General features: G+C 32.4%; 2 protein-coding genes across 3 annotated transcripts; one reads left to right on the forward strand and one right to left on the reverse strand.

Moving 5' to 3' along the window:
• Nucleotides 1-1,756: 1,756 nt before the first annotated feature.
• LOC148612360 (uncharacterized) lies at nt 1,757-9,009 on the reverse strand. 2 transcript variants are annotated; one of them, XM_088593708.1, is made up of 3 exons: nt 8,931-9,009; nt 5,967-6,065; nt 1,757-2,655 (listed from the first exon to the last, which is right to left on the reverse strand). In XM_088593708.1, the coding sequence occupies exons 2-3, from the start codon at nt 6,052-6,054 to the stop codon at nt 1,886-1,888; spliced, it is 858 nt and encodes a 285-aa protein (XP_088449834.1). In that variant the 5' UTR covers nt 6,055-6,065; nt 8,931-9,009; the 3' UTR covers nt 1,757-1,885. The 2 variants fall into 2 exon arrangements, with proteins under 2 accessions (XP_088449834.1, XP_088449833.1); XM_088593707.1 differs by lacking the exon at nt 8,931-9,009 and adding an exon at nt 8,207-8,437.
• Nucleotides 8,996-27,064, forward strand: LOC148612361 (syntaxin-6-like). Its single transcript, XM_088593709.1, has 8 exons — nt 8,996-9,143; nt 13,434-13,603; nt 15,687-15,781; nt 18,668-18,730; nt 19,437-19,547; nt 20,771-20,877; nt 21,647-21,741; nt 22,528-27,064. The coding sequence occupies exons 1-8, from the start codon at nt 9,109-9,111 to the stop codon at nt 22,602-22,604; spliced, it is 753 nt and encodes a 250-aa protein (XP_088449835.1). The 5' UTR covers nt 8,996-9,108; the 3' UTR covers nt 22,605-27,064.
• Nucleotides 27,065-27,458: the final 394 nt, after the last annotated feature.

A 27,458-nucleotide genomic window follows, 5' to 3' on the forward strand; every position in this document is an offset into this window, starting at 1 on the left:
GTAAAATTGGATTACATTGAGAGTTTTGTTCTGTCTTTTCCTCTTTCTGATCTTGGTGACATGATACCAGATGTTCATTTGAATTTACTGGAACAGTATGGTAGAGATGTTTCATTTTATTCCTTTATGGCAGAGGTATTCTATCTGTTGGTTTTATTCGATTTTTTTCAGCAGTTTTTTTTTAGTTATTTCTACTCAATTGGTATCTTAAGGTACTATCGTGAAAATTTGAGTGTAGTGTATACAGTTCATCAAATACTCTTAAATTATTTTCATGTCGCTTACATGAAAGTACCATAGTTCGGCGTACATTTCTTGAGGCATTTTCTTTTTCTTTTTTTTTTGTGGATTTTTTGTTGTTGTAATGACTTGTGTATTTCGACAATAATATTTCTGTTCAGCTTGGCATGTAGTGCTTATTTTTTGCATATCCATTATTTGTGTCATAGTTGACGTCTGTTATATTTTTTCTGTACAATTCTTCTTTGTAATGTATGTACCGTCCATTTTCTTCCCTAAGTTTTCAGTGTCTATGTTTCCATATTTATTCATTCGTCGCACGTGCAGCTTAATACACCCGTCCCAGGGCATAATATTATACCTGTCTTACCATTTTCATTTCTCTCATCTGTGATATCTAGTACGCATACCATGCATCCAAACATACATCATATTAAAATGTAGATGGTATTAAATTTCATAATACTCCTTGTTTGTGATGTTACTAATGCCTGTAGTATAATGGTTTTCTATTTGTCATAACTGTAGCTGTCCGGAATCGGTATTTTATTCAGTTTCCTGTAGTGATGGTATAATTTTTGCAATATTATATGTTGTACATTTACCATAATTAAACAATTCAATATCTGGTATTTTTAGACTGAACTAGTTAGCAACTAGTTGCACAGTTAACAAATATAATGATTTTCAACCTTTTTTCACTTAATGGTGTCCTTAAATGACAGACAGATTGCAAATAGGCAGTTTTGAAGAAAAAAAACGGCAAAGATTTAATTAAATATTTAAGATTCAGTTTGATACATAGATTGCCAAATGGTTTCCTTTTTTTCAAAAAGCCGTGATCTAAAAGGAAATATCACATATTCTCTGCTCTAGTTGATGAAAATTTGATGCAATTATCAATATTCCAGGCTAAGGGAGGTAATCAAAGTAAGTTGACAGAGCAGACAGGCTGGACAAGTCGTTAAAGGCTTAACACAAGAAATATTTCATAACAGCTGTGAAGTCATAAGAGAACGGTCAATATTTATTGGAATTTGGACCCGTGCACAATGCAATGGGACACAAACTTTTTTTTATCTTCTGATAGGACTCAAGTTTTATTTTTCATTTTCAATACTGATAGGACAACAATTTATTTTATTACAATCAATGGAAAGACATATATAATATTTTTTCCAAAGCCTAACTAATTTATTTCACAAACAATAATTCTGTATAGTATTCAGAATTTAAAACGTATCTAATTTCTAATATATTAGATAGGACACACACTTTTTTGCACAACTGATATAAAACGTAAACTTTTTAGTAATTTTAGAAGATAGGACAAAGTCTTTTCCTAAATGAAAATAGGAACTGCGCCAGTCCCTAATCTTCTCTGCTAAAGTGAATTTAACCCAGGATAATTATGATTGATGCAGTGCGTATTTGGAATATACTACATGAATTTGTTATGTTCATGCATGTATAACAACTTTCAAGGGACAAAACTATGCAGATAATGACAGTAATCTGTGTTTTGACAAATTTATTCGTGTTTTTCTTTCATTTATTACATATTTGGAAAGCAAAAAATAAAATTGTCTGAGTGTAAACAGTTACATGAGTATTCTTCAAAGGTTTCCTCAATACAATAGAAATGTCAAAGTTTAGGCGGAAGGAGCAGATTAAATCGTTCTCGGCCAAATACGAATTCGGCAAACACAATCTGCTTTCTATTCTTTATAAAAGAAAAGAATATTTTTGACTCGTCTTCCTCATCTTGCCAACAACAAAGTTCTAGTTTATCATTCACGAAACTTTCTCCATTGTACGTGATTGTGAAACGATCGACGTTAAACAAGCACATGTCATCTTTATAAAACCGGAAGTACCCTGCTTTGGCGGCTCTGGTTGCACAGTCCATACATAATTTGATATAAGTTGCCTGGTTGGCATGGTAATTTTTGTCAAGATCACTGTGTCGTAAATCTACATCCCACCTAAAACAGCTTTCTGGTGTCTCTGGTAATATAGATCTCTGAAGATGCAAAAATTTTCCGGAAACTGACAAATGAGCAAACTCCTTCTGAAACCAGTCTGGGAATGGCAACGGACGCCGAGTCTTGGTATTTATTTGAACGAATTTCAAGTCATTCTTGCCAAGCCATGTTCCCGTATCAGCATCATACAGATTGCAATGAAAAATGACCGATGATTTACCGACATCCATAAGTTCTAAAATATATCTCAGTCTTATTGGGGTCTTGTAGGTGTAACGGTACAAAATCGGTTTCAGTTCCATAGTTTGTTTGATTATCACGTGACCCACATTCCTCTGACGTAGTACATCCATGTGCATAAATGCATTAACCATTCCAACACTTCGGTTAGCTTGAAACAGTAATGCTATACCCCAAATGCTCCAGTGTCCTGCAAAAAATAAAGAAATTTAAACATTTAAACATTTCGATCTTCACCGTTTTGCCTTGTATTTTGTTCTTTTCAGCAGTTTGGGAGTTTATATGTGTGGGTAATCCTTTCCCGTTCATGCATAAGTTCATATGGCCTTTTATTAACTAATGTGTTTAAATACAATAGAAATTGACCGGTTAATAGTGAATCATCTTTCAACTGTTGCTTTCGCGATAAAAAAAAATATTAGTCTTTATACAGAATTTACTGGTCTTAATTATGGATTCTGGATTTCAGTTGGTCTTTATACAGAATTTACTGGTTTTAATTTGAATTTTAGTTTGTCTTTATACAGAATTTCAACTTCCGGTATATTAATTGCAAGAGCCTCACGAGTCCAACAGCTCTCAAGGGTTAATGTGTTTTAATAAAAGTTTTAAAAAATTCATTCATTTAGAATCTGTGCTGACGTTCTAAGTTTTCATTTTCCAGAAAGAAAATATGTTTAAAGTTAAGAAATTTCCTGTTGTAGCTGTTATAATATTGAATTTAATAAATGTTCAAACTTTCTTTATGAACATCTGATCAATAAAAAAATGGAAAAAAAACTTCAATTTATTTGAATAAAGATTGACAATTTCCAAATAAATGCTTTTTGAAAAGGGCAAGAACAAAGACAAAGAATAAATGTTCCTTTACGAGTGTTGCTTTAAAAATATTATAATTCTACATTTAGATGTTGATTGAAAAGTTTCCGAAATACATACAAGTAACTACCTAAATGTACAACATGATTGGGTAACACTTAAACAGAAAACAGCCGGCAAGCTAAAAGCTAAACATTTTTTAAAATCTTTTTGTCATTTACATATCAAATAAAAAACAAAGTAATAAAATAGCTGAAATACAGTTTTACCTCCAACAGCATAAAGGAAAAAATCCACGATCAAATGATAAATGAGCAACAAGGAAATTATGTATTTCATTCACTCTTGGCAAAAGGAAGAAAACAGGAGAAAAACAACTTGGTGATGAAGGTAGTCCAAATATATAGATCTGACAACATTTCACAGATTCAATTTACATGTAGTAGTATGCAAGTTATTTAATTTCATTGAAATATGACAAAACACTGAAACCGTTTTTGTATTGGTAGAAAGTGACTGTATAGATCATCCTTGCAGAGATTTTTTAAGTGAATATTTCGTACAGATTTAGTGGTCTAATACAAATATTTATTTATTTAACATCTGTCTTCATACAATATTTAAACACATTACTTAATAAAGGTATCATAAAATGGGTATTTTCATATTTATACTGTATAAAGTGCTGATTTCATGTACAATCTGTATAACATTTAGCTGAAAAGCGCAACACCCAAATGAAAAACTATGGATGGTTATGTGGTCTGTAACTGATTCTGAATAAGAAATAAAAGTGAATTCGGTGGGGTTTTGATATGCATGAATCACCTTTCGTCTGATTTTTTATAAAGACTGGTACTTAAGGACTTCTTCAGAATTAAAGTTGATTGGTTTTACAAAAAACTTAATGTGAAAGTCAGAATTCTTTATAGAAGACAATGTATCAAGAACACCAAAAATTATGTTCCCGCTTAAAATAAAACAACTACCAACTTAATAGACATATAAATTTTCCCTTTCACATTACTACCACGAATAACAGAAGTCGTATAAATCTTTCATCGTACTAACATGTTAATGTGGTCAGATGGTTAATAAAAAAAAGCGTCAAATATGTGAAACAATTACGGTAAGTTATGGTACACGTTTTACATGTACAACTATTTGTTATGGAAAATACACCTCGCCATGTACTTGGTAGAGAGACTAGTACATATATGTTGTGAACCTTGATATTTATTGGTGTTTAGGGTTAATAGCGTCTTGGAAACCTCATCCCATATCCGTTTGTCAGTAATTAAGATTAAAACACAAACAAATCCTGGTTAACCCACAAAAAAAGTCTCGTCTGAGAAAGATAATGTATTCTTCCTGTAGACGGGAAGGAATGTTATGTAATATTATATCACATGCACGTTTAATTGGATTTGAACCTGACTTTTATTTTAGAATTTTCCGTGACTTTGACATTTGGGACACTTGCAAAAAGGTACGATTCAACCATAACATTCACAAAAAATAACATTAAAAGTAGTACTCGACCGAAACCATTAATCAAATTCAAATGACAAGCCACAAAAAATTAGAACATATTAAAATAATTGAATATAAGTTTTTCTGAAACCGCAAATTTAGGAATAACTGTCAAATGAAATTTTGGGAATTACGATACAAGATAAAAATAAAACTTCGGGATTTTTATTGATTTTTCGAATACGAATACGCATCGGACAGAAAGTGCACTTGGTAAAATAATATCAATACAACAATTGATAATTAACTGCACACGGATACGAATGTGTTAAAAATTCAACTGAATTATCAAAAATATATTTTGAAAACTTTTTTCTAAACAAATTTCTATTTTTTTTAAATTTTCAATCTACATTGTAGGTTCAGCTAGAAACAGTAATCACTGTCACGGACGGGGGATGCCATAATACCTTTTTATTAATTTAGATCGAATGATTCTAGTTATGAAGGAAATCAAACAAAAAACAACAACTCCGGTAAAAAGTTCAAAACTGACACTTTCTGAACATTTCGCACTTTTCATTTCTCTGTGGGGTTTCTTATGTGTAAAAATTTTGTATAAAATATTGCATAAAGATGTGTAATCCTATACTTAATATTCGACTCTGATATTGATTAAAAGTAAAATGCAACAAAACAAAGCATTCCATACAAATTGCTCCTTTATCCAAGAATTAAAGTAAATTCAATGTACATGAAATATTACTGACCTATCAGAATATTTTTTTAAAACGGAACTTAAGAGCGTTCATGGAAGAATAAAGCAGGGTGGCACATGTACAAATTTTTGTTTTAAAAATATATTTTCATTCATTTGAGGATACAAACTCATGTTTCTAAATAAAAGATGTTGTTTTGCAGTTTACTGAAATGTTAATGCTTGAAAAAAATTATATAAAAAGCACTACAAAGTTAAAAGAAAGGGAAATAACTCTTTGATCTGTTTATAATTTAGTTGAATTGTTAGGGAACTTTGAATATATATTCTGAGCCATCCAATTTTGATATAGAAAAAATGCCCGTTCTTCCTGTTAACATTACATTGGAGCAAAACATTTGGTGGGATAAAATTTACCCCCTGCCACCCATATCATAGTATTTGTTTTATTTCTACATGGAGAGTCTCTTAAATCTACAAGTACCACATACCTGTCCTATCCAAATCTGGGTAAGGTACTCCTGTAAAAGTGATGTCGGATTTTGATGGAGTTACTTCATTGATGGTATAGTGAGTCATTCTTCTGCCTGCTAAAATACCACAACACAATGTTGCAATACACTTTCTTATTTAATGTAATAAAAAGGAAATATGGCAGTACGCATAGTTTTAATGTTATTACTGTTAGCACAGCATGCATGGAATATTTCCCTGTAATGGTAAGGTGGACATACGTGACTAAAGAGTGAGATATAGATTTAATTTTGTTTAAGAACAATTAGCAAAAACATGGGCAGGAAAGATACACTCTTAACATATTTCTCGAAGCATAATAGCCAGGAATGGCAAACCCCCTAACAGATATATGTATCAAAGCATCACAGACTGGAATAACACAGGCCGTACAGACATATGTACCAATGCATCGCAGACTGGAATGACACAGGCCATAGAGACATATATACCAATGCATCACAGGCCGGAATGACACAGGCCGCACAGACATATGTATCAATGCATCGCAGGCCAGAATGACCAGGCCGCACAGACATATGTATCAATGCATCGCAAGCGAAAATAACACATGCCGTACAGACATATGAATCTATTATGCACCACAGGCCAGAATAACACAGGCCCTACAGACATATGTACCAATGCATCGCAGACTGGAATGACACAGGCCATAGAGACATATGTACCAATGCATCGCAGGCCGGAATGACACAGGCCATAGAGACATATGTACTAATGCATCGCAGGCCGGAATGACACAGGCCGAACGGACATATGTACCAATGCATCACAGGCCGAAATGACACAGGCCGCACAGACATATGTATCAATGCATCACAGGCCGGAATGACACAAGCCGCACAGACATGTGTACCAATGCACCACAGGCTGGAATAACACAGGCCACACAGAAAATTATGGTGTTGTTTGTTTTGTGGATGACAAATCAAAAGTATTGGGGTAGTAAGGTTGGTATAGAAATGACATAAGAAAGGTATGCAATTCTATTACCGTTCTCCAGATCACATGGGTGAGTGAACGAGTATTGATTGATTACGCAAGAGAAGATTAGAGAATAAAATATAGTATAAACATTGTACACAGGATTCCTGCATATTGACATATGTTTATAACAACCGGTACATTTGTATATGATGTCATATTAGATGACTCATATATCTACGTACAAGTAACCTAAAACACCACCGAAAAAAAATTAATCAATTTCATTAAATAACTTTTATAAAGGTTATTCTCTTACAATGTTGGTAGATCAGTTCATTGTAAAGTAAATGACATAAAATAAACGTACGAAGTATGAAAAAAGCTTCGCCGAGCGCAATATGATACGACCGCAGCCACTTAAACTATGTTCGATCGGGGTAAGTGTTGACACAATATTAGTTTTTGACACACTAAACATTGGAAATTGTAGTTCATTAAGGACACAACTTATTTGCATACAATATTGCACAATATTTTGAAATTAAATTTAAAAACAAAGTTGTGTTTCGGGGTGCATTCATGGACCACTTTGTATCACGTCATTTACAAAAAAACAGTAAATGTTTCTTTTTTAAAACAGTTAAAACAGTTTGTATACACGTTTTGTGTTTCGCTTTATCCAAGCGTTCACGGTGTGCATACACAGTAATTTTATCATGGAACTACATTATGTATATACAAATTACCGATCATCGCTATTACTCGGCTATAACCAGCGTGGTCAATTCAAAGTCAAAAACAATATTTTTTTATTATAAATTAACGTCTTATTTTCTGCGATAGTGTATTTTTATCAATTCATAGAGAACAGAGAGTAATAAAAATGGTTTTGATTGATCACCTTGGATGAACATGGAGGGAGAACCGAGCTATAGTCTAACCGGAGAAATCTCTTATCCGTCTTGTGCCATTACTGTGCTAGTGGTAACCACTAGTCATAAACTTTAGAAAAAAATATAGATATCTTCATAACAGGCACCAAACTTATTAGAAGCTAAATGTATGACGAAGACTAGAGAAAATAACTGTTCATTTTCTTTTGATAAACTCTTTTATTATTGAATATGTAGAAACTAAATATCACAAGTTGTTACTTTGTTTCAGCGATGGTGCGGCTTGAATTTAAGGTCAGTTGAAAGGAATATAACTTAAAAGATATACCTTTCAGAATCATTATTACATCAGTGAACAGTTATAAGGCGTTTCTTACCTTTCGACATATCCAGCAAGGTTATCGACCTAAATCTTAGTTGAAATGGCCAACTTAAACAGGGTTGAAAGTGTTTTAAATATAAATCTAAAATAAGTCAAGATCTCGGGTCGTTTCTTGCGAAATGTGTCTAATATCCCACAAGGTTGAGTTTCTATAACGTCAACTCGATGACCCTCATTCGCTTATGTCGAACTTAAAAAAGAACCAGACTCGACAGATATTAGCAGGGTTATTTTCGTTAAATATTTTGTACTATGAGTAATACAAATCAAGTATTACATAATAACCCATTATCACAAAAAGAAACACCGCACTAATTATAGACATGACTGAAAATTATTGATTAAAATACGCTATTTAGTACTCATGTCTATGCATGGAGTGTTAAAAAATCTTAACCGGCAGCGTGTAGTTAAAGGAAAGCCTTATCAATCTATAAACTTCAAGATCATCGCAGCCAATGGAAGACAGGAAGAATTAAACTGGCTCCAATTTAAACAATGTCCAATATTTTTCTTAAAATTCACAACAGTCAACAGTACAAAGCCCGGTTTCACTAGACTAGAGACTTAAATTGAGGTATAAAAATTGATATCGTCACTATTAGATGATTTTTATCACTGACTATATGTTTTGTGCAAAAATTAAAAATAATCTTAAAATTAAGTCTTCTTGCAATTCGAAAAAAGTATTGTTTGTAAAAAATGTAAACAGGACCTACCTCTGGACGTCCTTATTTGTAACCTTTGACCCCGGAAATATTTTCGATACGTACCGGGGTTTAGAAAACCGGAAATAGTTTTTGTGGTCTGCGCTAGAACCGAAAAGATCGATAAAAATGTTTCCAAATTTAATTGTCTGTTAATTTTGACTGTCTTTATACCATCCTGGTTATTGAAATGTCACTAGACGATCCTTTTTTCGTTGTTAGAGAGTAAGTATTTTTGCAAATTTACAAGCCAAAAATATTGCTGTAAAATTTGTAGTTAATTGTTATTTTTCTGCCTGTCTACTTCGACACCTTTAGATTGTCATGATAGAATGTAGTGGTTTAGTTTTTCATTGGAAGACAAGACATTCTTATGCTATCGGTATTTTAAATACAGTCTATGGATAAAGTGAAAACATATCTCATTTATGGTAGTTTATGGTAGCGTGACTTTTTCCTTTCAGTTGTACGTAATGACTATGCTTGTGAGCAAGTGCATGTAGATCTCATCATCATCATCATCATCTTCCGGTACGAGAGTAGAATCCGCAAGGAGTGTAGAACTTCCTGGAACTTACCGTGCTATATACATTGATGTACATGAAAATGGGGTCGGAGATTTAACATTAAAAGACAAGTTCACAATTCATTACAATTAGTGTTAAAATATATACTTGTATACATGCATATATCATAAAAGTTAAACATATTTACATTATGTACAGTGTTTGGGGTTATTTTTTTTCATTATTTAGCTAGATAACGTCCTTCAAATGTTAACGTGGAGATACCTCTTTTGAAGGATTCTAGGGAAGGTGACATACAGATAGATTCTTGGAGATTGTTCCAATCTGTTACAGTGTTTGGGTAGAAGGAATACTTTTAGGAATCTTTCTTTGTATAAACTTTGCCTTAATTTATGTTGGCCTCTAGTGTGCCTAACTGATTGTGTGAGCATATCATTTATAACTTCCACTAATCCCCCATTTATCATATAAAGTAAAACTAGCCTTGCTTTTGTTCTGCAAGATTAAAGACTCTCCCAATTAAGGGTGTTTATTATGCCAGTCACAGCACCTGGTGTTTTATTTGTGTAGTCATTGAATACATACCTTGCAGCTTTTCTCTGAATCTGCTCAAGTTGGGCAATTTGGTTTTGTTTATATGGATCCCAAACTGGCGAGGAGAACGCTATGATTGAACACACAAGTGATGTGTGCATAAGGCTTTTAACCTTACATGTGCATTGTTTCATATTTCTACGTAAAAAGCCTAAGGTTTTGGCTTTCGTTATTTTGTTAGTATGTGGACTCGCCCTGTGCAGGTCCGGGTGTTAAAAGAATAGGCCTGCAGCAGTGCTAAGCTTGTCGTATAAGGCGACTAAATAGTGCTCAGAAACCTAGCCGGGGGCTAGGCGCTCTGCCCACAGAGCAACTGGGATGTGTGCCCCAGGTGGTGGAATGGGGTACCCCTGGCGTGTTACATGCTGGGGTTGTCAGGCTATAATACGGAAAACCTGACCGCAAACCATAGTGGTGCACCGTGTTGGGAAAGATGCCACGTTCCTTGCACGTTAAAGAACCCTGCTGTGGTATTTGATAGGAGTAGGAACCTTTGCGCTCCGCCACAGGAGGCTAAATTGCCCGACCTTACCCATCCCCCCCCCTTTTTCCAGTAGCAATCAAAATTTGTCGACCCTATTGTCCTTGTGTCACATCCTTTTTTTTTCATTTCATGTTCATTTTATCATCCATTTCATGTTCATCGTCTGAATATAGCTGAAATATTGCTGCTCGGACGTTAAACCCCAACAAACAAACAAACATAGTATGTGGACTCCAATCAAGATCACTACTTAAAATGACACCATTTGCTGTCTGGTACAGTTTTAAGTATGTGGTTCTGCAGTTTATGTTGAAATGAATTTGGTTTAGCTTTTTCAGAAATATTTATGACAGCATTTTTCTGGATTAAAGATCATTTGCCATTCTGATTCCCACAGTTCAAGATTTGTGAAATCCTTTTGTAATTCATTACATTCACTTATTTTATTTGTTATCCTGTATAATAAACAGTCATCATCAGAAAGACGAGCTTTACTCGATACATGCGTTGGCAGATCGTTAATAAATAGTAAAAATAGGGTAGGGCCCAATACGGTACCCTGTGGGACACCTGAATCTACAGATAATTTAGAAGATTGAATGCCATTTAAGATGACCAGTTATTGTCTGTTTGAAAAAAAATCTTCGTCTCTCGACGTTTTCAAAACAGTAGTAATTCTTGCCAATCTGCTCACCAAAACCTCAGTGAAAATTATTATATGAGGAAGGCATTTGCCCTAAGTGCAAGCAAAGCATTTATTTTAGTTGGTTTCCTTTCAAATAAAATGGATTTCAAGTCATTTACCATTTTTGCTTAATTTGATTAAGGATAATTTCATCTGTGGAGGCTGTATAAGATTATTCCAAATATTTGTAATTTTATCTGTTAAACAGTTTTGGGATCAGTGAAGAATGCCTTGTTCTACCACAACTGTACAAAGTTTTTTTGAAATGTCTAAGAAGTTTCGATCAAATAACATGTTGGTTTTTGAAATGTTATGTTCAGGAGGTGTTTTGACTACATTTAAAATCTTTGGTAGATACAGATGTAGCGTTTTGCTTTGACAAAAGTTTCTCAAGTGGTCAGTATGATAATTTTTTGAATGAATTTCTATACATTTAAGAGTGAGCTTCAATCACTTATGAAATATTGTAGCTCATTTTTAGAGTAAAATATCCACAATCTGTTAGATGTTTTTTCTTAGCTTTTGGGCATGAACTTGTTTCACAAGAGATGACAAAAATCAGTTGGCGAGAATAACTTGCTGGTGAGAACTACTCCTTGACCAGTAGAGTTGCCTAACTAGTACTCAATAATGTTTTCGTAATGTTTTTGCAAAAATATACATGTCATGTACAATGTAATAATGCTTTTGGTTTCACCACTAACATTTGTAAAGTTGAAGTAGACAATACATGTAGGTTCGTCTATAAAATAAGAAGGAAGTTTCCAGAAGGATGTTACAACATTGGCTAACAAACCTGTTTTACAACTATTGAAAATTCCCAAATTGTTGTGTCACTTCTATAGTGAACTTTGAAGACACAAATGTAGTCACCTCAGAGAATAACAGTATATTCATTTTGTTGATAATACTTTGTGAAGCAATGCATTGAATAAAGAGATAGATTATTTACATTTGAAATGATTGAAATTTTTAGACAACTGATCCAAAATATTTTTTGTTAAAAAGAAATTAGGATCTGACTGGTTTTGTTGTATAAAATGGCAGTTACATCTATATATCATGCATTTGTGAAAAAAGATAGAAATATGGCTGTTTACGTATGGTTCAAAACTTTCTCCTTCAAAAGAATTACTTTTCACAGTTACTATAATTTACTTACATGTGTATGGTTCAAAGAGTAACATTTTCCTGAACCTTTGTGAAACTATCAGTATTTTTTATTGAAATCATTGCCTGCCACAGAACCCTACTACACACAGTTACACTCTCAATAATTTTCTTATTGCTATTTTGAAATGAAACATAATGAAAAATAAAACACTAACTTGGGTTGTACAGTTGTTGTACATGTGTAAGGATAATTACACTTTTATTGAGGAACAATTAATACAAAACCAAGAGCCCTAGTCAGGGAAGTCTAAGCAAAATATATTTATGAGAAAGGAAATCCAGTATCCACAAGTTTAACATGTTTAAATAGAAGTCTGATATACATGTACATGTAAAGTAGCATAAGCTGTTTGACCAACTTGACTGATTAATTGCTCATTGCTTGAAAAGTACTCCCCATAAAAATACCAATTTCAAAGTAAAAAACACTTATCCCTTGCTGTGTTTATCTATGAAAATATTTATTTAAACAGATAAAGGGTTAGTGCTCACTTGTTCAAAAGAAAATTGCTGTACCTCGAAAAACCAAATTATGAAGAAAAATATGAATTTAAAAAAGATTGGCTTGCACACCCGCATGTTTTGCAATGGTTTTGGTGTAGCCTGACATAAATGTACATGTAATCACAATAATTTCTGAAGCTATATGTAATTGTATATTTACATGAACATATGCACTTCCATGAGTAATCTTTTTGAATTTCCTTAATTTGATCAGTGAGCATATACATTGAGTACATGTGTAACACACATGTATGTACTTCCTTTATATTTTTAGTTCTTAGCTTCATGTAAATGTACATTACACACCTACAAGAAGTACAAATGTAAGAATGAGGTGGTCTAATTTTATAACTCCCAAAGGGACCAAAGGTATATGTACATATAGCATATGAAACACTGATTTGATTTGATCACCAATTCAACAAAATGTTTTTTTTTATTTTCCAAGGACTGTAAAGCATGTGGCTTTAGTACAGCATACATAAACACACAAATGTATTGCTTTGACAAAGACATTCATATTTTCATATGTTTTGGTTTTCTTTTAGTGAAGTACAGAAGGCTTTACAGACTGCTTCTAGTTTGTATGAAAGATGGTCTGAATTGATCAGTGATCCAAAAAGTGTATCAAAAGAAGAATATGATTGGACTACAAATGAACTGCGGAACAGTTTGAGAAGCATAGAATGGGACCTAGAAGACTTGGAAGAAACAATTGATATCCTTTTGATTTTTTTTAGCATTCTATGTATGATAGTTTAAAGTAGGTCATTGAGTGTCAATGTGACATTGTGCATCTGTTTTCAGAGACCCTGATGTAGCAAAAACATTGTCTACTATACATGACAGATACATGTATGTTGTCATACCAGCAGACAAAGCCCAAAACAACATTGTTTTTTGCCTGCAAAACATATTATCGTACTTCCAATGGTTATTATCAGAGGTAGTCATAGAAAATAAAAGCAGTAATAAGATCTATACTGCTACCACACTCTCAAAAGAATAGATAGTGGAAAACCATAAATCTGTGCTATCTTCTTTTGGTCTCTCTACCAAAGACGATGACTGTGATCTGCCGTCTATGTACTGGATTCCTAAACCCCACAAGAATCCATACAAACAAAGCTACATAGCTGGATCTGCAAAGTGTACTACCAAATCAAGACTTTTAACTTCTATACTCACAGCTGTCAAAAAGGGTCTTCAGTTCTACCATGACACTTGTTACTCCTGTAGTGGTATTAATTCAATGTAGATCCTGAAAAATTTGAAAGATCTTCTGGAAACCATCAATTAAAGATTATTATCAGAATACAATAACATTAAAACCTATGAATTTTTAACTCTTTATACTTCTATTCCCCATACTCAGTTAAAATCCCGACTCAAAAACATCATACATTGCTATTACTCCAAAAAAGATGGTACACCTAGATACAAATATATAGTTCTTGGTAGAGATTCCTCATACTTTATAAACAAAAATTCCAAATCATCTACCAAATATACCGAAGAAGATGTTTTCAAAATGCTGGATATTTTTATCAACAACATTTGTCCAGTGTGGTGGACACCCTTTTCAACAAATAGTTGGTATTCCAATGGTAACAATTAGTGCTCATCTGCTTGCTTACTTATTCCTTCACTCTTATGAGGCTGACTATATAGCTGATCTGTTCTAAAACTAGGAAAATTGTTTAGCTCGATCCTTTAATCTCAGTTTCCACTGTATAGATGACATATTATCCTTAAACAATCCTAGTTTCAGGGATTTTATACATCACATCAAGAACTTGAGATAATGGATACTACAGTCACTGTGAAGTCAACCTCATATCTTGTCCTATACTTAAAGATCGATGGTAAAGGAAAACTATTGACCAAAGTATACAACAAACGCAATGACGCAAATTCTGTATTGTCAACTTTCCTTTCATCTGATGATCTGTGGCAACATCCCTTTAGCACCAGAGTATAGAGTTTCCATATCACAAGTTATATGTTATGCCAGAGCTTGCCATAACTATGCAGACTTTTTGTATCATGCTAGACTTCTCACAATTAGGCTTCTGGAACAGGGTCATGTTGCTACAACTACAGAAGTTTTATGGTTGTCATCATGAACATGTGGATTGTTAGGATGCATCCATCTGCACAATGAAAACTGATTTGTTCAATGCGTCATAGTTTTCCTTTCCTCTTTCATCAACCATGGACTTGACTCCTAATTAGCAACTCTGCTTGTGCTTCTAGAAAAGCAGAGGACTCTCACCCTTCTGGTGCACCTAGACCATGCTCCCAGTTTTTAGTGGAGTCTGAGTTGATAGTTTCCTTTGTTACTTTGTACCTATTATTTTGATTATTTTATGTTCTTTGTTGTGTGTGTGTTTGTTTTCCATGTCTGGTCTTTGTCCCTGGATTACATTCTTTTGTTTTATACTGGATTCTTGGTTCTCTTGATTACTCTTTTACAAGTACAGTCATTGTAACTTGCACATGCATGTACATGTACATGTATTTCACAGGCATTAATGCATAGATCTGAAAGTATAAAATTAAATTACTAAGAAAAGGTATTTTATCTTACCTTCATGTACAAACATGCTTGATTAGGAAGTAGACTTCAAAAGAACTGAAACATATACTAAATTAGAGGCAGGGTCTGAAATGACAGGAATGGAGATTTCTAAAATACAAGACTTACATGTGCTTTTATGTTTTCTCATTTCAAATAAAATGAGTTTTATATGGAAGTACATGATGCAAAATTTCTAACAATGTTTCCTTAGCTTGGACACATATTGTAGAGAAAAATTTAAAGAAATTTAAAATCGATGAAGTGGAATTGGAAGACAGAAGATCATTTATTAGAAGAACAAGAACTTCAGTAAAGGTACTAGTTTATTCTATTTTAAAATGTTCATTAATGCAGATTATATAAGTTTATGGCATAAAAAACAGTCTATTGCACTCAAAAACTGACAGCCTTGTTTCATGCTACCAGCAAAAAAAAATAGGATAGATAGGGAGGGAAATTATATTATTCTAAAAATATGTTACATTGACTAAATAGGTACAATATAGACTTATTGGTGCTTGAGTCAGAATTGCCAAAAATGTTTAGGGTAGGTAGAGTAGCATTTTTTTTTCACCTTACTTTCTTCTGCTTAGTAACAATTTGTGTACATTGACTGTACATGGAAATTAATGTATGAAATCAAGCAAAACATTTGTTACTGTCAAAACATTGATCATGGTTGCACATGTTCAAATTATCAGAATGACTTTAAAAATAATTAGAGACTGTCATAAAATAGTGAAATAGTGAAATACACAAATTATAAACTTATATCATTCATTTGCAATAACATCAAGCCTCTTTGAAACAAATATTTGAGCATGGGGTTTATTATGCCCGTCATCACAGCTCAAATTCAATTATTACGAAATATAATTCTTTAAATATTGTGGACTTTTCTTTAATGTTGAAGACTTGTAGTAAGTGCCCCTCTGCTCAACAGCACCCTGCCCCTTTCAATTTCTAGCTGGAGCACTGAGTGATGTTAGCATTTCCACTTCTGGATATTGCAAATACTTGTCATTGACTACCATCACATATTGACCATTCGGATAAGGTCCACAAAAATTCACACATAGACTCTATCATGTGTTTTCTGTCAAATCAAACATTTGCACCAGCTCAAAATCAGTTCACAGTGTTGTGGCTAGACATGGTACAAATGATTTACATACATTTTCAACTATTTTATCTATGCCCAGAAAATACACCTGTTCACATATATATAATAACTGCTTGATTTGGACAATTCCTTGATGTCCTTCATGAGCTATATCAATTATATGGTCCATTAAATCCTTTGGTATAATAATTCTAGTGTCATGGAGTAAAATTTGTCCTTCCTCTTCTTCAAAAACAGATAACTCGTAACAAATTCTAAAATAAGTATCATAATCATTCCCTTCTTTACTTGTCAATGACTTCCTACTGTTAAACCTTATCGATTCTATCACATCTTGAATTATTGAATCACTCTTTGAACTTTTAACTATCTTGTCAAGAGTCACAGCTTTTAGAACAGCATTTTCGGACAGATATGTAACATATTCTTCTGCTAACTCTGAATGTTTGATTTCAGTGTGCTTGAAAATGGATGTCTAGACAAGTAATCAGCTGGGTTTGATTTACTCGGTTTATACTTCATTTGGAAATTGTAGCTTTGTAATCTAAGTTTCCACCTTTCGATTCTTGCTTGAGTCTTTGACTTTGGGTTGTTGAATAATGTTTCTAATGGTCTGATATTAAAGTGAATTTTTGTCCATGAAGGTACAAGTGTAAATGTTTGATTGCCCACACTAATCCTTCTCAATCTGTTTGTGAATATCTTGCCTTACTTCTTCAATGTTTGACTGATATAGGTAATCACTTTTCCATCTTTAGTTACAATTGCCCCAAGTCCAAGTGGACTTGCATCGGCTATTAGGAATGTCTCTTTCTTCGGATTAAATTGTGTGAAGAAGAAACTTGTAATTGAAGATTTAGTATGAAACAAATCTACAAGTACATACTAGTATGCATAAGTAAAGCATATATGTACTAACTGTTTACTTTAGGACTAAAATGAACTACTATCTTAACATGCTTAATATCCTCACGGGGGTTTCCAGTGATTTCCTTCTGTTTTGGGGAAGGGGCCGGGGTCTAAGAAGTTTGGAAAGAGAGTGTCAAAGTTGTAATTTCAGGAAATAATCTGTCTACATATAAAACAATTTCTAATTACAATCTTTGACTAAGGGGACAATTACAGTTTCCATTGTATTCAAGTCCATACAGTGACGTCTGAATGACAAATTGATACAGTAGAGTGGATAGAGAATTTTTTATTTCTTACCAATCTCCATTTAAATCATGTACAAATCTTGAGATGATGTCATTACTGGGAATGTCACTTCTGCGAAAATTCTCTTTGGGAATGGGACTGAAATTCTGACCCCAAAATGAAGGTTTGAAAATCTCTGGTTTTTGTCCTTTAATTGATGTATTGGTGTTTGATATTTTTACTGTGTTATATAAGGTTTTTTTTTTCATTCTATCATTATGTCACAGAGAACAGTTAAATGGGAGAATGGTGATGATGGTCAAGTTGTAGGATTTATTATTTTCAGCTTCTTCCTAGTAAAAATCTGGGACACACACATAACCACATAAGAATGTCTATATATTCATTATAAGCTGAAACATACTGGAAAGATTTCTTACTTTACTTTCTTCATAATTTATTTCTTTATTTTCTCATATGTGATTTTCATGCTCATTTTTTGTTAATTTTTGAAAGATATATTTTTATACAGACAAGTGAAAATTCCAAAATATTTGTGAACTGTTACTTTACATCTTGTGAAGGTTCTCCTGAACTTGGGTTTTTAGGGGGAATACGTGTACATTTGAACTGAAATAAATGCTTTTTATTTGAAAAAAATTTCAAATCACTTAAAAGAATGTATCCCCAAGACCACATTTCCAAATATTTTAGGTGAAAAGAAGAAATGCATTAAAAAGGATGTATTGTATACAAACGTTTTAGAAGGTTTCAGTCCATAATTAATTAAGATGATGACAGTACATGTATTGACAATTTTTTTGTGTATACATGTATTTTGACATGGGAAGAACCTTAAGCTGTGAGTTATTACCCTTTTCATACATAAAATCTGTACTTATTTTATATACTGTATTGATGTAATCAGTCATCTATTTTAGAACATGAAAGAATGCTTATCGAGTAAACAGGTCAAAGGGAAGGAAGAAACTAATGTTAGACAAGTGAGTATTGATACATGGAGTAATTAGTAACTCAGATTCAGTTAATGAATGAGTTATATATATATATATAAATGTCTCAGAATCTTATAAAAGAGTCTGAAAAATTGCCATCGATGTTAGAACTGTCAAATTTGCAATGCAAATTTTTGGTTGTTCCCTACGTGGGACTCGAACTTGTACCACTGTGACATCTACGGCAACACCACCTGCACAAAGTCCAGCGCCCTAGACCACTTGGCCAGCTAGGGTATATAAAAATATAGCTTTTGCTGGCCAAGTCATTCCTCCTCGTAGAATTAATCTAAGGCTGTCTATATATCATATACATTGAGATTAAAATATATATTTTTCATTTGTACATGCATTATAAGTAATTGATTAAATCCTATATTGTAAACCCTGTATCACATACCATAAATCACCCCCCCCCCTTTAGACTTGATCAAATATCCTACAGATGAATTACATTTCAATATTTCAAAATTTTGTAAAAGTTTTCTCTACAACAACTTATCACAACCAGTTGATATTTTGAAAGAAGCTGTATGCAGATATGCCGTAGCATGAATTTTATTTCCAACTGTTTGGTATTTTTTTAAATATTTTGACCATATGGTTCCTTGTGGAGGTATTATTTACACAGATTTGTTGTTTTCGTGTTGTTGAACTTGTAAAGTGTCTTACAGTACTTGATTTCTCTACATAGGCCTTGTTAAGTAATGGCCCAAGCAGACCACATGACCGGTATACAAGACTTGACCAAGAGATGGAGAGATCTAACCAGAGGTATATAGAAGATACAAACCAGCAGCAACAGGTGAATTTCTAATTGCTGTGCTCACTATCTTAACAATAAACTATGAACATTTGATAATTTAAGGAGGTAGACCTGGGGTAAGGGACATAACTCTTACAATCACTGATATGTTTTTATCACACTCGATTTCACCATTTGAAATAGATTGAAATTATTCCTTAGTTACTTTGATGCTTACATGAGATTGATGTAAAATGCTTTACACAAACGTTCCAATGATTTGTAAGAGTTATGTCCCATACCCTAGGTATTGTTACGGTGTATCCATCTGCACCATGAAAATTGATTTGTTCTGTGTGTCATAGTTTTCCTTTCCTCTTTCATCTACCCGGACTTGAATTTTTATGAGCAACTCGGCGGGTGTTTCTAGAGTAATCAAGGGAACCAAGGTTATAGCGGTAATCAAAAGAATGTAATTCAGGAACAAAGACCAGACATGGAAAACAGACATACACAACAAAGAAATAAAGTAACTAAAATCATACATACAAAGTAACAAAAGCAAATGAGCAACTCAGACTCCACTAAAAACTGGGAGCATGGACCAGGTGCACCGGTAGGGTAAGCGTCCTCTGCTTATCTTTGGTAGAGATTTCTCATACTTTGTAAGAAATAATTCCAAATCATTTTCCAAATATACAGAGGAATGTAAAATTTAAAAGCATTTAAGCACTTCTCTCATCATTTAAGTTTGGTACTTAACAATGTAAAAGCATTTACAGTTCCTGCTCTGATTCCCACAACTATAAATTTGAAACTGATGAATGATGGATCTCAATTATAATTACATGACTCTGTTCTGTACATGACGTTTTTTTGGACAAATATATACATTTCCTATCGCTTATATTGATTTAACTTAGTAACAAAAAATGACCAGGCATCAAAAAATAAATGAATGGCTTAACCACAGAGTAACTGATCTGTAAATACATGTGATGACATTTTGTTTTGTGATATAAGTAAGTCTGAATAAAAAATGTATAAAATTTTATTTTGGCGTGTTGGATTCCTATGTGTTTTCAGTGGTGCTAAATGTATCTGTAAATCAAATAAAACATCATCAATAAAAATCTGCCGATTTTCTTATCAAATACACTACATTAAGGTGCATGTCAGTCTTTAGTAACGTATTTTCACCCATGAGACATTTCACCATACAGATTTACAACTTTACTAGTGTAAGTTTTATTCCCCAGAAAATTGTTATCTTTATATTGCAGTTAATAATGAGGACCCAGGATGAGAACATGGACCTTATCAGTAAAAGTGTTGGTTCCCTGAAAAATATGAGTCAACAGATAGGGAATGAATTAGAAGAACAAAATGTGTAAGGTCTTCATTATACCATTCCATCAAAGAGTGTGATCATACAAACAACTATACACAGTTTAAACATATATGAATGTAGAAATTATTGCATATATTTATTTTTGTAATATTTTGGAAATGTAGCTGAAAATGCGATTATAAATTTAATGATTTTGAAGAAATAATGTTCAAAATTTCATATTGCAGGTTCAGATTACCAGTATTGCAAATTAAGTCAGTCCCATTTTTCACAATAAAAGCATGGCAATAAGTTCTGAATTTACAGTACTCATTGGCGCTGAAACTTGTTATTCTACAATTCGTCTATAAAAACTTGATTTGAAAAAAAAACCACCTAAGTTATTTGGCTGAATGCAAAAATTTCTATGAACCACTCTAAAGATTATTGTTAAATTTTATTGTTTTTATTATGCCCTCAAAAGGATGTTTTACTTTTGTCTATCTGTCTGTCACACTTTCTCTTGACTGATTTCTTTGCAATTTCTTCATACAGTCACTCACTAATTTGACACTAGCTTTTTATATCTGTTTTATAAAAAAATTATGGGTTTCAATTTGGGCTTTGGTGACAACAACTTCCTGTCTGACATTCATATTTTGACCATGAACTTAATTTTGGGTGTGGGGGTGTCACTTGTTGGCTTTGGCTCATAGAATTCTCAATCCATCTTGAAAAGATATGAAATGTATAGCAATAATTTGAAAATACTGCAAGCCTTTCCATTGTTAATTTTAAGACAGAGTTTTTTTTTTATTTTGTTTTTCAGAATGTTAGATGAATTCCATACAGAGATGGACCACACAGAGAGTAGAATGGATGTAACAATGAAGAAAATGGCCAAAGTTATGCATATGTCTAATGGTAAGGTTTCTTTAGAACCATGGAAACCAATTTGTCTTCCATGTCATAGTTTTTCATCCCTCTTGCATGTATCCTGGATGTGACTTGCTATGAACAACTCAGTGGGTGTTTCTAGAAAAGCAGAGGACACTTAACCAGTTGTTGTACCTGATCCATGCTCCAAGTTTTTAGTAGAGTCTATATGGCTCATTTACTTCTGTTTCTTTGCACGTGTTAATTGGTTATTTCATGTTATTTGTTGTGTGTGTCTATTTTGCCTGTCTAGTCTTTATCCTTGGAAAATATTCTTTTGATTACCACTGGTTCTCTTAATTTCTCTCATTGCAAGGTTTCTTTTTATGCACTTTTATCATAGCAATGCATGAAAATATTAAGTTCAGAAATTACGATACAGCTTAACCTGTGAAGTATTATCTATATCAGAGTATAATTGATACAATACATATTTTTCTTACATGCATTGATCTGTTGAATAAAATGCATTTTTAAGGTACATTGAACTTATTACTGTCAGACTGGTAAATTCCTTGGGTGTGCTCTCGTTATGCTTTCATCTGCTTTAGATTATGCCATAACAAAATTTTTGCATATCAAGATACAACAGTGCACAGAGTTTCAGTAATGTCAATGTCAACCAACTCTGCAAAATACATGCTTTAACATATACTTGGGTAATGCGAGACATGTGGACTGGAATAAGCTTCACAACTTCTTGCAATTCATTGATCAACAAATTCAATTACAATGTTATGAATGTACTTAAGAATTCCTTTCCTTCCATTTCAGATAGAAGACAGTGGATTGCCATATTTGTGTTGATAGGAATTATAATTTTGATACTGATTTTATTCTTTGTTTTGTGATATCCTGCCATGTGACTTCCTATCTATATCACATGACCACCGTAGTGCTCTATTTATAGACCAAAATGGACTATTTATTCTAAGGCTGTGAGTGACTGCTAGGGACCATAGTAAATGCTAGTTGATAGTTGTGCAAGGGGAAACATGTCTGATTTTGCCACACTGCCTGCATCATCACTTTCATGTGAAATCTTTGAAAGACATTCTACATTTAAATAAGGATATAGCATTCATCAGGTTTTAAATCTTTGACAGTGCATGCCTTATTGTTTTCAAACACTATAATCTTTTTGAAGAAAGGAGTGTGCAAGTTAATACACAACATATGAAAATTGAATGTTTCATTTTTGATGTTTCATCAGCGTGTAAAAGCATTGACCATAGCACATATTCAAAGCACACTGGTGCTTCATTTCCAAAATGTGCGACCCATCAATGCTTTAACGGGTTGATGATACATCAAAAATGAAACATTCAATTCTTATAATTATATTTCATAAGTATATGTTCATTGTATCTCTTATTTATTTCTATTTTATTTTGTGAAATGCAAAGAAAATAGGCAATACATAGTGGTCAACAACAGTATAGTCCATTAATTGTGGGCATGTCCTGTATAAATAGCTCAAAATTGTGTTACATGGACTTTTGAAACATCATGTGTAAAGCCAATTTTCCAATGAGATTAGTACATTTTGATGATATGCACAGTAAATAAAATTATATCCAAATGCATATCTGTTAACCTTTCAGGTCTGATGTGGGGTAGATTCTCTATAATTGACACTGTCTCATGTAAGAGATTTTTATATTAAAGCATATTTTTATGTAAAAAATCAATTATTTAGTATTTTACATAGGAAGTTTTAACCAAATACCTCCCACACAAAACTTATATTTTCATGTGTGAGATTCCAAATTTGTCATTACTTTTGTGAGAGTTTCCCCCCTAGTGTGTTAGGGTTAACAGATAAGCAAATGTTTTTATACACCTATCTTTTTGCAGGCTTGTTATCTGAAGTCCACCACCTCCCCCTCCTTCTACACATCTTTGAGGAATCATTTCAATAATTGTTTATACAGTGTAAGTCTTAATGGAAAAAAGCTGCTTTTTTTGTTTCATTGTTTTCCTTTTTTTTGTGTTTCAAACACACCAGAAAAAAGGTTGACATATCATGTGCTGTTGTGCAGCTATTCATTGCATGTGCTTACATTTCGATACATTTGTCATAAAATATTCTCTTTTAATTATTATTTATTGATGATATATTTATTTTTCATTTACATTAATGTTTATTTCATTTATAGTATTACTTCTACATAGAAACCATTTGAAGCAATTTACAAGATGAAGTAGTTGGTGTTAAGGTATTAATTTTGGCGATTGCTAATTTTAGCAGATTCTATCAAATGAACATATACAGGGTATTAATTTTTGCCTATCAAAATATGATTTGTGATATATAGTGTAAAAAAAATCCATTTCACATATACTATTTTTCCCTTTTTTCTGTCCAGTGCGAAAATAATGAAAATAAGTAAAATAAAAAAAAATTAGTACATTTACAGTAAAAACCTGCTGCTAAATGTTGATGACATTTCCCATAAAACCTGCACTCAACAATAGCAAGCCTTACCTAAAAATACTGCAAGTACTGTGATTACAAGATTGTTTTGAAATTTTTCTTGTTTTTATTTTTAATTGCCATGATGAGGATACAGTATAAATACTATAATAAAAATTGAAAGGGAGTTATGATGTCGAACATATATTATAGGTGTGAAATATATCTCTTCAAGTCTACTTAACCTTTATCACTTTATTGTAGCACAAGGTCATTTACTGATATTTATTGTATTGAGATTTCTTTAATGTAATTTTAGAATTTGTGCATTGATTTGAGGATGGTCAATATTTTCAACAGTAAAAATTCCAAAATACCAGATATAAAAATGCAATTTAGTTAAATCTATAAAAAAAAATAATAATAATTTTAAACTTTGGATATTTTTGGTTTTAACAGTTTGTTTAGATGATTATGGACAATTTCACCATGTTTTTATTCTATTTGTTACGATATACAAATCTTTTTGTGTACTTGTCAAATATTGTTTTTGCAAAATTGTTCTTGAATTTGAACCTAATTGTCCAATTTAATTTCCTGATTTATTAATGTCACTGAAGTTTTGCTTTTACTAAAAACATATCTGGTATATACTATTTGGAATATTGCAAAATATGTGGCTGCTTGTTTTTGGTATTGTGGAATTTTACACAATACTGAAGTAGATTTTTTCTCAATACTAGAAATTGTACATGATAATTAACATACATGATATTCCAAATTTACAATAGACAAGTATTGAAAAGCTGTTTTTGAATCTCATAGCTTGGTGTTGATATAGAGCTTAATTATGAGAATAGTTATAGGTTTAGGTGCTTTTATTCTATTAAATTGTAGTTTTAGTAGTTCATCATAAATAGCAGTAAGGAGTCTTCAAAAATGTTTTAAATCATTATTGAAAACACAATGAACATTGCAGTAATCAATGAAAAGAGAAACCAAACTTGTTAAATTGTCTCAAACCAAAGCTTAATCAGTAGTGTTATCCTTCAACAGGCTTTTATTCCCCTACATGTGGAAGCCAAAGTTTAATGTCCCACATGTGTATCGAGTTAATTGTTCAGAATTTTTTTCCTATGAAACATTGCATTGACAATTTAAAAGTATTAAGATATAGAGTAATTTTAAAGTTTTTCTTCTGTTCAATAACTTCTTGTTTGAGTTATTGCCCTTGAACTTATAATTTTTTGATATATAAAGTCAATATTCAGAGTAAGAACATCATTCACAGAACAACACTAAAGCTAAAGGTGTTCAGCATAATAATTTTCTTTCAAAAGTAAGGTCTTCCTACTTGTATTTCATTGTATTGGGATTTACAGTTTCTGAATATGCATATCTTATCCTTACAGTATTATTTACATCCCCTTCATTTCAATATTGCCCTTTTATACTCTTTTAATTTTTTTCACAAGTATACATGTATATGTTGTGAACTTAAAATGCATGTTTATATATAAAACATATATTTATACATGGTACTTGAGGTTGAAATTACCAGTCCTTATACTTGTTATAACAATTTTTCTTGTTTTCTGTTGACTACTGTTTGTTGTTCTGGTTGTTGAGGAATTGATGTAACATTTAAACTTGAATTTACTTCTTAATACTTCAAACTTTTCAAGTAAAAAATCATTAAAAGAAAAAATTAGTAAATAAATGCCTGTTTAGTACATGTACACTCTTTTGCCAAATTCATATTTATGACCATCACATATTTCCAGTCGCATTTTTTAAAAAATCCATTTTTTAACTTATAATACAGTATAAAACAGTTGCAGGATTTGAAGATTTTGTTTATTTCATGCAAAATTTTGGCTGACGGACACCAGGGCTAAGTTCATTAGTTTGATCCATAAAATTGTCAGTGATTCTTTTAAAATGCAAAATATCCTTAAAATGACATTTTAGTCAAATTATTGACAGTGGATCAAACTCATAAACTCAAACCACTGTGCTGGCAGCTACAGCATGTAATACTCTTATCAAAACTGTGAATCCATCTCTGATATTACTATGCTTACTAATGTAAGGCTTTGCTAAATATGTGAACATTATAAGCCAGTATCATTGTATACTGATTTCATCCATGCATCTGTTCACATGTCGACTGGTTACTAAGAAAAATATCAAAAGAAATTTTGATAATTTTTTACATTTATATGATATTTGTTTTTGAGAGGATGCTTCCTTTCAAATACCGGTACAAGTTTCTATTTTATTGTTTCCAAGATGAATTTAAACATGAAAGGGGAGTCCGGTGACTTGTCATGTGCTTCAGTATGCTTGTGTAATTACACTTAATGTGAAAAACTTATAAAGCATAAAATCTCCTTCATTCAGCTCATCAACATACAAGAAGGTGCAATATTTCATAATAACCAACAACTCAACTGAATATTTTAATAAGTGTATTCATGAATGTATTTAAAAAAAAAAAAAAGAAAAGCCCACAATTTAGGCTCTACAGAATTTCCAAGTTCTATGCTTTAAGTAGGTAATATACCTGAAATTTTATGCTTAATGGAAAAGTCTTTGATTCTGTGTATTAGTTTTGTTACTGTATTGACATTGAGGTGCTTTAAATCTATGTACTTCATAAAAGGTATATTATTGAGACCTTCAGATCAAGGTTGGATTTTTGTGCAATGATCAGAAATAGAAAGCTTCAATATAAGATTGATGCAGTGTATTCTAGAATGTTTTTGTATCATCATTTCTGCAGATCATAGGCATTAGCCACTGTCTTTATTATCATGTTGTGATATACTTTGTTCATATTTGCTAAAAAATGTTTTTTCAGCATTTGTTCACTAATAAATTGTTTTCATAAAATGTAGGTCTTTAGTTGATTACATTCGAGTCCAAAACTATCCACCACTGAAATTCTAGTCCTAAGTATTCATTATTATATTATTGAATGTGTTTTAACATCTTATGTCAAATGAATTTCATGGTTGTGAACATTTGATCAATTGTACAGACCTTGCTTTGTACTAGTCCAAAACACTAAACAAGATTTTTATTGTGCTAGCCCACAAATGCAGTAGTAAGCAGGTTGATATTTCACTTCACTCTGACAATATTCAGAATTCGGTCCAACTGGTCGTCATTCTATCTCTTATATGCTGTGTGCTGGAGGGACCACCAATTTTAAAGTCTGTTTTATGACTAAGCCAAGGATTACACACAAAAAATTCCCACACTCCAAATAGAGGAAAGCATGCTA

This window comes from Perna viridis, chromosome 7 (genome assembly GCF_037379345.1).
Source record: "Perna viridis isolate PV_CMFRI_1.1 ecotype Kerala chromosome 7, ASM3737934v1, whole genome shotgun sequence".
NCBI lineage: Eukaryota > Metazoa > Mollusca > Bivalvia > Mytilida > Mytilidae > Perna > Perna viridis.